Source organism: Branchiostoma floridae, chromosome 1 (genome assembly GCF_000003815.2).
Source record: "Branchiostoma floridae strain S238N-H82 chromosome 1, Bfl_VNyyK, whole genome shotgun sequence".
NCBI classification, from domain to species: Eukaryota; Metazoa; Chordata; class Leptocardii; order Amphioxiformes; family Branchiostomatidae; genus Branchiostoma; species Branchiostoma floridae.
In genome coordinates this window covers 5,043,865-5,059,005 of record NC_049979.1, presented here as the reverse complement: position 1 = coordinate 5,059,005, position 15,141 = coordinate 5,043,865, and the positions used below count along the sequence as shown (strand labels likewise).

The following is a 15,141-nucleotide window of genomic DNA, read 5'->3' as shown; positions in this document are numbered from 1 at the left end:
TCAGTTTGTGTAGGCTATATGATAATAACGTTAATGCCCCGCCTTATCCTCGGTGGTTATCGCACCTGACCAGGGATTATCTCACCATATACACCTCGGGCCGGGGCATTAACCTTTTATTATTACATACATGCCAAAAAGCAGTTACTATAGCAACTGGATATTATTTTGACCGTTTCCAAAATCATATCCAGTTGCTTGAGTAACTGCTTTTTGGAATATCTTATTACCTGGATGTCTAACCTTCATCGACATTTCACATACATAGTATTGTTAAAAAAGTTTCTGACCTGGTCCTTCCACCTGTGTCGCGATGGTCATGTTGGGAGGTCCATCATAATCCCCATCCTCCAGTACAGTATTGCTGTATCCAGTCCCAATGAACTGCATGTTAAAGGATGCTCCTTCAATCTGTAAGACAAGTATGGCTTCAGGTAAGCACTAGGGCAACTCCATGATTATAGATACAGGGCTCGAAATACTGGGTGCATGTGCACCCAGGTGCACCCAAAATTGGAGCTGTGCACCCAATTATTTTCTTAGGTTAATGTATGTAAAGGTATCAAAGTATACTAGTATACATTGACATCTAAGCATTAGAAAGATTATAAAAATGTCTGTCATGGTACTTGTTTAAGAATCTGATATTAGGTTATTACTTAAATTTAAGTGGTGCACCTAAAATTTTTTTGGTGCACCCAATTTCTAAAGCTGGGTGCACCAGTGCACCTAATCCCAAAAATGAATTTCGAGCCCTGAGATATATCGGCCAAGTAAATGAAAGCACCAGATAGGACCACAGAAATTGGGGAAACAGTGCCATAGTCATGGTCTAACTCTAAATTCTTTGTTTGGCTCTGCCCTTTTGCATACCAATAATGTAAATAGGAGAAGTTTCATCATTATGCCAAAATAGCAGTAACTCAAGCAACTGGATATGATTTTGGATATTATTTTGGAAATGATTTTGATCCATTTCCAAATTCATATCTAGTTGCTTGAGTAACTGCTATTTGGCATATCTTATTACCTGGATGTCTAAAACTCTTCAACATTCATGATCATGTAAATCTATGCAACCACCTGCTTCAAAACAATAATCAGGTTGTTGTACTACGTTATGTAAGGTATCCACAATGCTAACATGACATCATCTATTGATTGTGAGGTATCATGTTCAAAAATGACTGTTCAGGATACTAGTATACAGACAGATTCAGACTAATCTCCAAGCAGATCCTACGGTGCCATAAGTATCAAAGCTGGCCAAGGAGTATAGCCAGCCAAAGGGAGTCAAACGGGCACATATTCACACAGCATACGGACAGGCAGAAAGATGCACAAAAGTGATATGCTATCACTCCAAAAATATGACATAAAGTAGCATTACTGCAGGGAAGGCAATCTGCACTCAAAGCAACAATGAAATGAAAAAAGTATTCCTCATATGCGTTTATATATTGAAAGCATATTCAGCTGTAATGATTGCATGAAATAATGGCAGGTCTAGCTCCTACACGCCCGATTACACCATGATTACTTCAGCGGTACGGCAGTTTTTACACCCACTACATCTCGCCGTGCAGGGATCCAGATAGAGGCATCCCACAGCTAATCACCTTACCGCAGACAGCCAACAGATGACGGCCACGACAATCAAATTACGCCCCGACAAACCCGGCCCAGAAATATTTACACATCGCTGATCTGCTTGCCAGCCTGCCAGTTAAGGTGGTGATTTCATTTTACAATTGTGTTTTACAGTCGGCGTGCAGCAGCAATCCCTGATGAGATCGGGGTTTGATTTGGGAAACACGAGGGATTCCGACAAGCGTCGGTGATGAATGTTTGGAGCGTCATTTTTGGACTGGGATGCAGCGTGTGGTTTGCAATAATCAACTTCTCCAAATCTCGTCTATATCATGTTCACCCAATCAACACACGCACCAAGGACACTGCCTTCTCCTGGGGAGGTTCACCAAATATATCACCATAAAAGATTGCTTTGTCATAAGAAAAAATGCCGAAACTCATAATTAGCCCCACTCGATTGTAGTACAATGTTTTAGGCTAGCTCTCATTGTTTTAGAAATAAGGATGTCAAATTTCATTCTATATTCATAATCTGCATATGTACTATGTTTAATACTTGCTTTAGTAATTAGGATGATAAGTTTGTTTCTTCTTTCTTTTGCCATACATTGTACCGTGTATGGTCGTTGCGCAATAAAGTTCTTCTGATATATCACTGGTGTCTACATCCTACACAATGAGTATTGCTTATTCTACTATGCACATGGAAAAGAATTAAACAATTGTTTGGGTAACAAAAGCAGTTTGTCTTGTTTTCACAGCATTCCCTTGGCAAATGCTTTAACATTTTTAGGATAAGTTTAGTGAATGTCTGTAAATGCATTTAAAAATTCGCGGTAGCGGGAAAATGGAGTATTCGCGGCAGTTTTAAGTTCGCGGTAGCGCCATCTTCTGTAGTCACATACGGTCATGGAAAAATGTTTGTGGTTTTAAGTTCACGATGAAGTGGCCACCGCAAAAACTGCAAACATTTCTGCATTTACAGTTACTGTAGTCCTATCATGATGATGTTTCCTACATACAGAAACACGTGATCTTTTAGATCCTTTTCCATTTGTCTAGTTTAGAATTACTGAGAGTACAAGTTTACTTGTTTTTCCTTTTCATCCATTAGACCAGTTGTGGTCATTTGTACATTAAGCCTATGGGCATGAACACGCAATAAAACTCATTATTACCGTATAATTATTATTAAGTTTCAAGTAATGCTCCAAGAAATACTTGTCAGACTGCAAAATGTCTGACAGGAAAAGTAATGCATATAGTATACACATGGTGGTCCCCTGTTATAAATACAAACTCATATGATATTTACACTTTCATGTACGGTACATGATGTTCAAACATAAATGTGGTTCTGTGAAATTGTGTTATCATTTACATATAACACAGTTTCTTCCATTTCCTGTCTTTTTCTTTATGGTGCAAATTTGAAACGACAATTGAATTTGCCTGATACAATTAAGTGTCCTATCCATTTGTTCCAAGGTAAAAGGCTACACTTGACTTTGGAACATCTAAAATTTTCCCAAGCTCTTAGAAGCTGCCGTACTGCCCGACAAGATCTGCAATCTCAGCAGTCTAAGTGTGTGCATATATGAAAGTCAAGAGGTCTTTGACATGTTAATTTTCCTTCCTGCCATCATCCTGGAAATGGATTTCCAAATAGCAAAGGCGTACTCAATTTGGCCAGCCAAAGATAAATAGAACCCTATCAAAGTCTCGCATTTTGAGAGCCCTCCCCACTTTATATAGGTCTCAACTGTTATTTCCCCCTGGAGCTGCCAGGCAAAATGGGTTCACTAATAGAAGAGGTAATTCTGGAGCTGCATGAACAGGTGAGAACACTGTGGGCAGAGTGGAGCAGCAGGGATCTAACATCTCCACTCTTCCTCCAGGACTTCCTGCAAGCAGCCGCATCCCTCAAGGAGTACCAGCAATCAACTAGCGGGATGATTTTGAAGCTTCTTACGAATCCCTGGGGATGATTGCCTTCATCGAGTCTGCAGGTGGCCGTGTGGAAAGATCTTCTCAAAACAAAAGTACTGTCGATGAGCAAAATGGAACATCAAGGGAACCTGCAATAACCTTAAGTTCGTTTTCGCTATTCCTAGTGTTAGGAGATTATCAAATATGGGCATCAAACAAAGCGCATACTAACACTTTTTGGTATGTGACTTTGAAAAAAATTTGTACAGTCAAACTATAGCGGCCAATCAAGGGACTGGAGGAATGTGGCCACCATAGAGAAAATAAAAACAAAAACTTCCTGCAAGCAGCCTGCATCCCTCAAGGAGGACCAGTAATCAAATATCGGGATGATTTTGAAGCTTCTTATGAATCCCTGGGGATAATTGCCTTCATCGAGTCTGCAGGTGGCCGTGCAGAAAGATCTTCTCAAAACAAAAGTGCTGTCGATGAGCAAAATGGAACATCAAGGGAACCTGCAATAACCTTAAGTTCGTTTTCGCTATTCCTAGTGTTAGGAGATCATCAAATATGGGCATCAAACAAAGCGCATACTAACACCTTTTGGCATGTGACTTTGAAAAAATTTGTACAGTCAAACCTGTCTATAGCGGCCAATCAAGGGACTGGAGAAATGTGGCCACCATAGACAGGTGGTCACAATAGAGAAAATAAAAACTTCCTGCAAGCCGCCTGCATCCCTAAAGGAGGACGAGTAATCAAGTATCGGGATGATTTTGAAGCTTCTTACGAATCCCTGGGGATGATTGCCTTCATCGAGTCTGCAGGTGGCCGTGCAGAAAGATCTTTTCAAAACAAAAGTGCTGTCGATGAGCAAAATGGAACATCAAGGGAACCTGCAATAACCTTAAATTTATTTTCACTATTCCTAGTACACTAACACTTTTTGGAATGTGACTTTGAAAAAAATTTGTACAGTCAAACCTGTCTATAGCAGCCAATCAAGGGACTGGAGAAATGTGACAGGTGGCAACTATAGAGAAAATAAAAACAAAGACTTCCTGCAAGCAGCCGCACACCTCAAGGAGGACCAGTAATCAACTAGCGGGATGATTTTGAAGCTTCTTACGAATCCCTGTGGATGATTACCTTCATAGAGTCTGCAGGTGGCCATGTGGAAAGATTTTATCGAAACAAAAGTGCTGTTGATGAGCAAAATGGAACATCAAGGAAACCTGTTTTTTTGCTATTCCTAGTGTTATGGACGATTATCGACCAGATATCAAATATGGAAGTTCCGCTGCAGTGCCTTAGCAAGCCGCTAGGGGGCTTATTATCGAACTTGACCTTCGTTTTCCCGACCCCTACCCACCTACCAAATATCATCAAGATACATCCAGGGCTTCTTGAGTTATGATGTTGACACACATACGCATACAAACACACACAGACCCACACGCTAACCATTCTGGTGAAGGTAAATATGGGCATCAAATAAAGCACATACTAGTACTTTTAAGCATGTGACTTCGAAAAAATTGGCATTGCATACAAAACACATCTTAGAACGGGTCAGGCAGTGGGTCGGGACAGGCATGATGGTGGTGAAAATTGACCCTGTGGATGCAACCTTGTTTGCGCAGTATTTACTGCTGCCATTACAAGGCTCGAAATACTTTTTTCTGCATATCTGCACTGGTAATAATAATGGTTTATTCAGAAGTCAAACGTCACAGTTGCCACGTTGCAGCCAGCGGCTGAATTGCGTGGTAAACTTTACACAAGTTAAAAATGTCAAGAGCTCTAGATACACTGGTTAAAATACACTGAAGTGTATGGTGCAGGTAACATTGAAAATTACCTGCACCAAAGAAATTTTACCTGCACCACTCTGAATTTGGGAAGAATGGATCATGCTAAAATTGTTCAGGAACCATTGCTATTTTTTCTTTTATACTTAAGAGGTGGTAACTGTCAATACAGCTAATAACAATCCATATACACCTACATTTGTACATCATAGGACATCTATGAATAAGACCTAGTACATGGACCAGTGCAAGCTAGGTGCAGGCAGACACCAGAAATACTTGCACAGCTGCAATTTTACCTGCACTATATTCAACCTGCATGTGCAGGTGCTATTTCGAGCCCTGCCCTGTGTACGCAACCTTGTGTGTGCAGTATATACTGCTGCCATTATCATGTAACTCTGGTGTACAACATGGTACCATGATTCTGTTTACACTCAGCAAGGGATGAGGCTTAATGTATTTATTCAATCCTCTTTACAACCCCTTTGACTAGCAACAATCTTGTTAGTAACATACTGATGTGAAGAGCAATGAAAGTGGCTGGACTCTTTCGGGAATACATAAATTACAGAAGATGAGCCGCAAACACACCTTATGTGGCCTGTACCATTCACCAATATGAAGGGGTGGTCAGGGACAATAATGGTCTGTCTTAACTTCCAGAGTACTATTTTTGCATATATCTTGACCCCCTTCTTTTCATTTTTAAAAATAAGGAGAATTTTAGAATAATGACATTGAACAGCAAATTTGGATGTAGGAATATGGAACATACTCAAGTTTGTCTCAACATTTTGAACTACAAGTAGATATTTCATGAGTCATGTGACATATCAAATATGACTACCCCTTATCTAGATAAACACCATATGAAGCATGATGTATCAAGTCCTGTCTGATTTCTGCGATAAAGCCAGATAAGTAACAAATCAATAGTACAAAATACAACTTGTGTCCAATATGAAGTATCAATAAGTATCAAAATTCTCCAGACTTGCATTCCAGCTTCCCATATTTCAAAGCACAGATTTATTCTCGATTCTGTTCGCCTTCCCCTGAATTACTGGTTATCAACAGCAAGACATTGCATGAGTGTATTTTGTGTACATGACGTCCCCATATAATAACATCAATATCACATGCACATTATGGGGGAAATATGATCAACATGCATTCTCATATTTACCCACATTCAAAGTCCAGGTATCTTTTTGGGGGGTAGATTTTCTGTGAATGTGCAACATTCTTTTCCATTGCAGCAAAGCTGAAGTTTGTATGACACACCCACATCTGTCTGATGAATGCCCTCAGATCCCTGTGACTGGGGTATTCATGTGCTCTGTCCTACTGACCCATATACATACATAAGAAGAAGAGTGTACATGTAGGTTCACGTATCCTTGGTGGCTATATTCTACAAAAGTATGTCTGTCACCCCTACACTACTGATACTACAAGGGGGGAGGACATCATTCAAAACTCTTACCAGACATGTTGGACAAAGCTATAATTATCTGAAACATCTGTCCTTGAAGCAGAAAGGAAACTTGACTTTCCAACAGCCATGCCTTTCAAATCAACTTGGCAAGTGAGGAGTGCAGTGGCCTTTCTTGGCATGTCACCACTGCAGCTCAGATGTTACTGGCCCCCGGCTCTACTCTGAGTGGTGACCATGACTCGGGTTGTTTTGGGGAACTACAACTTTTCAGCACATTTATCAGAACGCTTGGTCTTGGTCATGAGAAGAAGTGGTGGTTGAAAAAAAAGCTAGGTGTCGCTGCTAACAAATGAAGTCCAAAACTTACATGTGTTTTTGTTAGACTGATTTTGTTGATTAACAGCTAGGTCCAGTGCAGAGTGAGCCAGTTGGGTGTGTGTGGCTCTGAATGGCAGTATTTGCAGGTTTGTTGTCATAGCAAAACAATGTATTATATTTTCTCGGGCTTAGATTTTCATTTTTTTTAATGAGAAAAAAAAATGGACAGGGAAATGCGAGTAGCAACAAATAAAATTGGTGTGGCCTAAATGATTGAACAGTGTTATTGTATGAAATAAGATTGGCATGAAGTGATTTCATTCAGGAGTCTACACTGCACCTTGTAAACACATCTTGCACCCTCCTAGTCCTACAGAGAACAAATATACACATGCCCCCTGCACGCACCGTTGCTTACAAAAAGAAATACAACATGAATCCTTGGGTGTTAGTGTGGAGGTGCCTGTTAATGTGCAGAAAAAGCCTTTCCTTTTGCCTGTAAGTGTTGGCTTGGATCCCAAAGTCGGGGGAATAATCCCGCCCTCAGGTCCTGTTGCAGTTTGCTTTTCTTGCAAGGTCAAAAGGCATCGGAATGGCTTATGAACGGCTCTACTAAACAAACCACACTAATGCAGCAGAATCATGAAGTCTGGCGCAAAAATATTGTAAGTTGTTACAAGAACCCAAAGACAATGTTTGAGGACGTGCTGTTTCCTCCTTAATTTCCTCTTCTCTTTACTTTGTGCCAGATTTACATCAGGCAGCACTTAGCCATCAGGAAAAGCTTCCCCACCTATCAACCTCAGCAACACAGAATTTCCTCCATTTAGGGAATGACAGAAGTATGGCTGGATGAAAGCATTCCTCTCTCCACCCTATCTTAAAGTGGATCTTTTTTATGAGAGGATCTTAAGTTCTCAGGAACTCGCAATTTGGTCTGTCAAGGTGCAGTGAGAACAAAGGGTAACACCTGTTTGAGATGTTCTTGAGTGACCTTGAGAGATGCCAGTAGATAATTGGCCAGTCTTGCCATTATCTAGCATAAGTAGAGCACCTGATTGGGATAATCCTATGATTGCTTCAGTAGAAGAATTGACAGGGCAAGGTTTCATTGGACCTCCCATGCTGTAATATTTTGTTATCTTTGACTGTATCCTTAAGCATGCTTCAGCCTGTCCTTTCATGTTTCTCATGGCATGAAGTGGCTGGATTGGTGGATGTTCTGTGAGGAGCATCCTTGCAGTGAAACTGACACTGATGTGGTAGTGAAAAAGTTTAAATTTTGTTCCAACACAACTATCCGAAGAAGGTCGGAGTACTCGCCCGAAAATTTATGGTGAGTGTTTCTGTTGTGTTGGAACAAAATTTAAACTTTTTCACTATAAAATATACCAACACAGATGAGCTTTCATTCTGATACTGATGTTTTGGGAATTTGTCCCTGTGCTGGGCTCAAAATCCTTCCTTCTGTCAACTTGCACTGGTGCAGGTAACTTTTGCAATTACCTGCACCGGAGAAATGTCACCAGCACCATTCAAATATACTGTATACCCCAAGAGTGGATAAAATAACCTTTAGTTCAACATACTTTGTACACCTGTTTACTAACAAATTAGTGGGAAAACTGCCTTGCATAGAAACAATGATTACAAACCATCAGTGATCACTGTCCTCTGCGTAATCAGCTGGGTCATTTCTCATGTATAGGATTAGGAATGACAAGGACAAGTCTCAAAAGCCTGGTGCAGGTTAGGTGCAGGTAGACATCAGAAATACCTGCACAGCCCAACTTTAACCTGCACTAAAGCTAAGGGCACAACCTGCGGTACGTGCCAAAACGTGGGCAATCTTTTGGGATCCGTAAGGAACTTTACGTGCAGGCAAAACTTTGTGCCTGCGGATTCGCCCCCGTGCCAGTATAGGCGACGCGCCTGCCCTATACAGCCTGAATGTTTTCAGAAATACGCCGCGGACATAGCCTCCAAAAAACATAGACAAATGGCACGTACAGCGGGTTGTGCCCCTAGCTTAACCTGCATACACAGGTGGTATTTTGAGCCCTGCTGTACCATTACCTGAAGCACTCAGGATGTCAATCAAATCAACATGTAAATTGTACCAGGAAGTTTCTGCTGATGGACAATTGGTTAGGGACAGAAATGGATGATGGAGAGGGAGAGCTTTGCAAAAATGGAGGAAAAAAATTGGGACAGGACAAGTCTTTTCCACGGCAAACTCCATTCCTTGGCAAGCTCCCTTTCCCGCCTCTAGAGAACCTAGCCAACGCTGAAAATCTTAAACCAGTGCCACACACATCCCCGCCATAACAAGCAGTCCCATTTAAAGACTGCGAAGGAAGTTAGGGGAAAAGGCTGTATGACACACACAAAAAAATGCAGACCTAAAAAAATTTCACTTGAATTTCACATAATCCCTGACCACAAACCATCATCAATCCTTTCTGGGCAGTCCATTACTGCAGTAATGACATGCTGCCCTGCCATCCTGTGGACAGTACTTTATTAAGGGCTATTGTATCACTCTGTAATGAGACAGACAAGCAGCACGGAAAATGCAACTACAGTAGAAGCACGGCCTATTTGCCAGTGAATTTTGTGCAATTATCCGGCTGGTGCAAAAATGCGAAGTTATGTAGCTGGACCGCACCAGTTTGGGATTTTGAGGTTCCGTGCAGTTAGCAGAAGTGTGCGTTAATCTGTTGTGCAATTAACTGGCTTCTACTGCGCAGCATTTGAGTGACTATTCATAATGAAACACATGGTGTGAATGACCGTGCCCCAAATTCCTCTCACAGAAAGGAACGCAGACTATTCCAAGCTACACTAAACAGAGACTTGAGACATAAAACTCACCTGTTTCTGAGTGGGTCCCTCGTGACTGAAGTATCCCAGGGAGAACAGGCGGGGATACTGCAAAGGGCAGAAGGATCATAATAAAGGTAACGTTAAACACGACATTCAAACCAATGCAAAATTTAGTCCGCTACATTCAGAACATTGAATTATCATACAGTATTCTTTTAAAAAGTATCAGTCACTGATGTCTAATAAATGTGTTGTCAACTTGGAAAATATACAACTGTACAAGAGGTTTGTGTAATGTGCATTATATATCCAACAAGTTACAGTTTAGAGTTAGCTTTTAGACTACAGAAGACATATTCTACACTATTCTACACTTGTATTTGTTTGTTTGTCCCCTTCATGTTACATTGTACCTGCAATTAGACCTTGGGCAAGAATTTGCAATAAACTATTATCATTATATTGCCGGTATGCTGACAAAATTATCCAAACCTAATATTAACTTATCACTCACTCACTCACTCACTCACTCACTCACTCACTCACTCACTCACTCACTCAGTCACTCACTCACTCACTCACTCACTCACTCACTCACTCACTCACTCACTCACACTCACTATCCATTGTTATAAAGATCTTTCAAAACAATAACTCTTCCTCAAACTTTTGACACACTTGGAGGCTGACTGGTGTGCCACAGACAGTGGTTTACGGAGGAGTGTGACATTTCCCATGCCCTTACTATCAATGTTTCAGTACTCCCATCAGCAGGACTATAAACATCAGATTTATACCTTAACGACTTCAACCTTTACTACCAGCATATGCATCACTACTGAGGTCTGCACTACGCCGTGCTTCTAACGTACTGCAAGTTCTTTGCCATCATGTTTTATCCTATGGCCCCATTCAGAATGTATAATAGGAGCAGAAAGTCATATGTTATGAGTTTTATTTCTTCCTGAACCCACTCATCCTGTGTATACAAGCACTTGGTTTTCTTTTGAGACAGTTACTGCAACCATCCTTTCTGAAACATAACATGAATGAAAGCACATGTATCTGTACATGTCTTGCATGTGATCAGTCTAATGCACATGTGTCACAAACTAACTCATGGTTGTTTATAGGGCCAAGGGTTCAATGGGACATTTCAAAATTTTGAGAAAATGTGTGATTGTATATAACTTTCAATATCAGCATGTTGCCTACAGTACATTATGACTTTTAATACAGAGTTTCATCAGATGATATACATTATGCACGTTATCATTTCCCGCCTACAATAACTTCCGATAGCTTTATGACGGAAGGGTCAGCATGATAACATCTAATCCACAAATAAAGCACCAGATATATACATATAATTCCTGGGCACCATGGACAACGCCAACAACTATTCCTTTGTAAATTGTAGATATAGAGAGAGACCAAGCTGAGTTGATTGCAAGGCAATGAACTTTTATTTGCAAAAGGGCAACTAAATGATGACTACAAAACTACAAATCTATGTATAAATCTGGCAAACTCAAGTCTGGTAGTGATAGATAGCTGAGACTACATTCTAAGCATCACTTCAAACTTAATGGATCTTGATTGTATGGTGACACAAAGTTTTACTTGGAAAAGGGCAACTAAATGATGACTACAAAACTACAAATCGATGTATAAATCTGGCAAACTCAAGTCTGGTAATGATAGATAGCTGAGACTACATTCTAAGCATCACTTTAAACTTATGGATCTTGATTGTATGGTGACACAAAGTTTTACTTGGAAAAGGGCAACCAAATGATGACTACAAAACTACAAATCAATGTATAAATCTGGCAAACTCAAGTCTGGTAGTGATAGATAGCTGAGACTACATTCTAAGCATCACTTCAAACTTATGGATCTTGAGAAATTGACTCAGAGGTCAAGAAAAGGCAAACTGACACCCCTACACAGTGTGACCTTCACCCTCTAGCACATTTCTCAACTTCTGCTCCTGATAGGCTAAACTTACCTTGAACTTCTCACCACCACTGCTATCAATTTCCTAATTAGAGACACACCTTCCTCTAGTTTCCAAGCAGAGGTTAGGCTCTGGCTGTTTTTTTAAACGTTTTTTTCAGTCGTTTTTATCGGCCTTTCTATTTTGTATTGTATCTTGTACAGTAGAAGCCAGTTAATTACACAACGGATTGCACTTCTGTTAACTGAACGGAATCCCAAAATCCCAAGCAGGTTCAGTCCAGCTGGATAACTTCGCATTATTGCACCATCCGGATAATTGCACGAAATTAGGCAAATAGGTCGTGCAATTAAGAGCCTTCTACTGTATTGTCAAATACAAGATACAATACAAAATAGAAAGCCTGATCAAAACGACTAAGAAAACAGCCAGAGCCTAACCTCTGCTTGGAGGGTAACCTTCCTCCTCAAGGGGGTGCTATGTCATGATTTTCTACTGGGAAGTGCCGTGATATAATCTTAGAAGAAAAGTGTTTGGATGAGCTTTTTTCATAGTTTTTACTCTGTTTTTTTACTGGATTTGCGAGTGGAGGTGAAGCCTCGGACCTACAACAATGCAGAGATCAAGAACAAGCGAAAAACAAACTGGACAATAGAGTACCTTTTCTGAACTTTAACACCAGAAGAAAGGGACGTTCAATATACTGTAAATGCATTTAAATTCGCGGGGATTTACTTTCACGGTAGCGGGAAGATGGGTTTTCACAGTGGTTGTAAGTTTGCGGTGGCGCCACTATAATAGAAAAATATTCGCGGTGGTTTTAAGTTTGCGTTGTAGTGGTCACCACGGAAACACCGAACATGAAACCACCGCAAACATTTCTGCATTTACAGTAGTTCCACCATGCTGTTATATGGTACATAGTAACATGACAATACATGTAACTGTACATGTATTTACTGAAAGCACTGTCATAAACTCATGTCCACAAATTGTGTCAACACTTGAAAATGCCTGATTTATTGATGATTTACTGGAGTGTTATCAACAAATGTTTGGTTTGTGGTTCAAGGACAATGCTGCTTAATTTCCTGCAGCAAAAAAACTGATGTTTATCAAGGAAAGGAAGCCATTTGACATAATGCCAGCCGAGGTTTCTCTGTACATAGTTTGATTGATTTGGCTGCAATGAATGTTGCCAGTACATCAGCTTGTACTACTCTCCAAGCAGAGGTTGGTGGGAAAATTTGTGTACAAGAGGTTTGTCTACCTATGTGCATTATTCCATTAAAAAAAAAACAGATGAAAGCAAAAGGTCAAGATTTTTCCCACCAACCTCTGCTTGGAGAGTAGCTTGTACTACCTTGTAGAACTTTGAATCATTATTTCACATTGCACAAGTTAATGTTACAAATGTACACAAAGCACCATAGGGCTTTAAATCCAGAGCATATTTACACATGTGGGAATTTACACATGCATGGCACAGCTAACATGACCACTTTGTGATACAAGACTGTGTAGGGTGTTGTCATAACCTCTGCTAACTGAACCATAACAGAGGAACACCTGGTTCTATTACATCGTAAATATCAGCTGACAATTCCAGAGGTCTAAAGGTGAGCTGTAAAAACTTTTATGACATCATAACGACATATACTATTTCATTTCCATTTCCTCAATGTGAAATCCTGATACCAACGTTTAACACCATTTTCTTCCATGGTCCAGTGTCTAACAAAACAGGAACTTGAACAGAGCCTGGTTTAAAGACAGTCAATAGGAAGACCTAATCCCCCCCAAAGCTGGGAGTGGCTAAAGTAATTATGGTGTTGACTTAATGAGCTGATTGGTATCGTTTGTGTGTACCTTGGATGGCTGCACAAAGACAATCAAAGCTGCAAACATCCATCTGGAATCCTTTCACTTCCAGAGGAACAATGAAGACATGCCCTGTTTGTTGGTTTTTCTAGGATGCCTGAAGCTCTTTAACCTGTCAAGACATCATCTTCATTCTTAGCTATACCACGTTTTGTTGACACAAGCTTCCTTTGACTTCCTTATATACCCTGGGCTAGAAATAGAGGTGCTGCTAACATCTGGTGATATTTCAAAAACATCTTATAGTACACACATGTACCACAACCTACAAGGTTTTGTCAGCTATTGCATGTCAATTATTATCTTAAATGTTCATAATCTTCCTAGTAAAAAATAACCGGTATTCTGTCTACTAGGTAAAACAGAATCAGACAGGATTGAATTTTTTTTTGTTGACTGGAAGATATGTAAGGTGACTGGAGCAGAGGAAAATTAAAGAGTCAAATTCCATTACTACCCCAACTGTACAGGCAGGATTTGACCCTTCTGTGTGTCAGGAAAATTTGCCTCTGGACTATTGAAAGGAACATTTACAGGGTAAAGAATCGCCAGAAAAACAGGTGGCAAAAAACTTATCATGACGCCAACAGGGAATCGTCAAATAGAATCTCAAACGTAAAGCTCCTTTCGACATGTTACGCCCTACATGACATTCTGGCAGATCTGTCTTTCCAATCACTTCTACACATGACCTAGTCAACGTTATCCTGGGTGTGTTAGGGTGTGCTCTGCTGACTGGAAATCCCTTGAATAGAGTAACTGTTCTGCACCATGAACCATACCCTGAACTACTTTTTTCTTGGCGTGGCAGGTGACACAAGCCACCGACTGGCTGCAGACATGCAGGGGTTACCTATGATGAACTGATAGGTGATCACTGACCCAAATCCTTCAGTTGGGCTGTTTTCTGTGATCAACTCAAGTGGTCTGGCAAGATGCCTGACCTGAGATTACCATCAACAAATCTCAGAATACATGATGTAGTAATGGCCCTTCTTTCTTTTCCTCATGCAAGGCATTTTGAACAGTAATGACAACAGTGCAAGATACAAATAATACAGTATATGATGAAAATTGGATGCACATAATTTTAACCTTGCAAGATGCCTGACCTGACATTACCATCAACAAATCTCAGAATACATGTAGTTTGTGTCAATGGCCCTTCTTTCTTTTCCTGGTGCAAGGCATTTGACTACAGTAAATGACAACAGTGCAAGATATAAATAATACAGTATGTGATGAAAGTCGTATGCACAATATTTTACCTTGTATCCTCAAGATTTGAAGGAATACTATGGTCATAAAATGAGAATCTTTGTCAAATGTGTATTTAAGTACACTATTAACTAATCAATCTTTAAATCAGAACATACATCAGT

The 15,141-nt window shown here is 40.2% G+C and overlaps 1 protein-coding gene across 3 annotated transcripts in view; it reads right to left on the bottom strand.

Moving 5' to 3' along the window:
* Positions 1-15,141, bottom strand: part of LOC118414649 (saccharopine dehydrogenase-like oxidoreductase) — a 55,938-nt gene that overhangs the window by 18,999 nt on the left and 21,798 nt on the right. For all 3 annotated transcript variants that reach the window (XM_035818842.1, XM_035818859.1, XM_035818851.1), the window contains 2 exons: positions 9,967-10,023; positions 291-411 (listed from right to left, as the gene is read on the bottom strand). In XM_035818842.1, the coding sequence (XP_035674735.1) occupies positions 291-411; positions 9,967-10,023 (178 nt within the window). The remainder of the gene's footprint in view (positions 1-290; positions 412-9,966; positions 10,024-15,141) is intronic.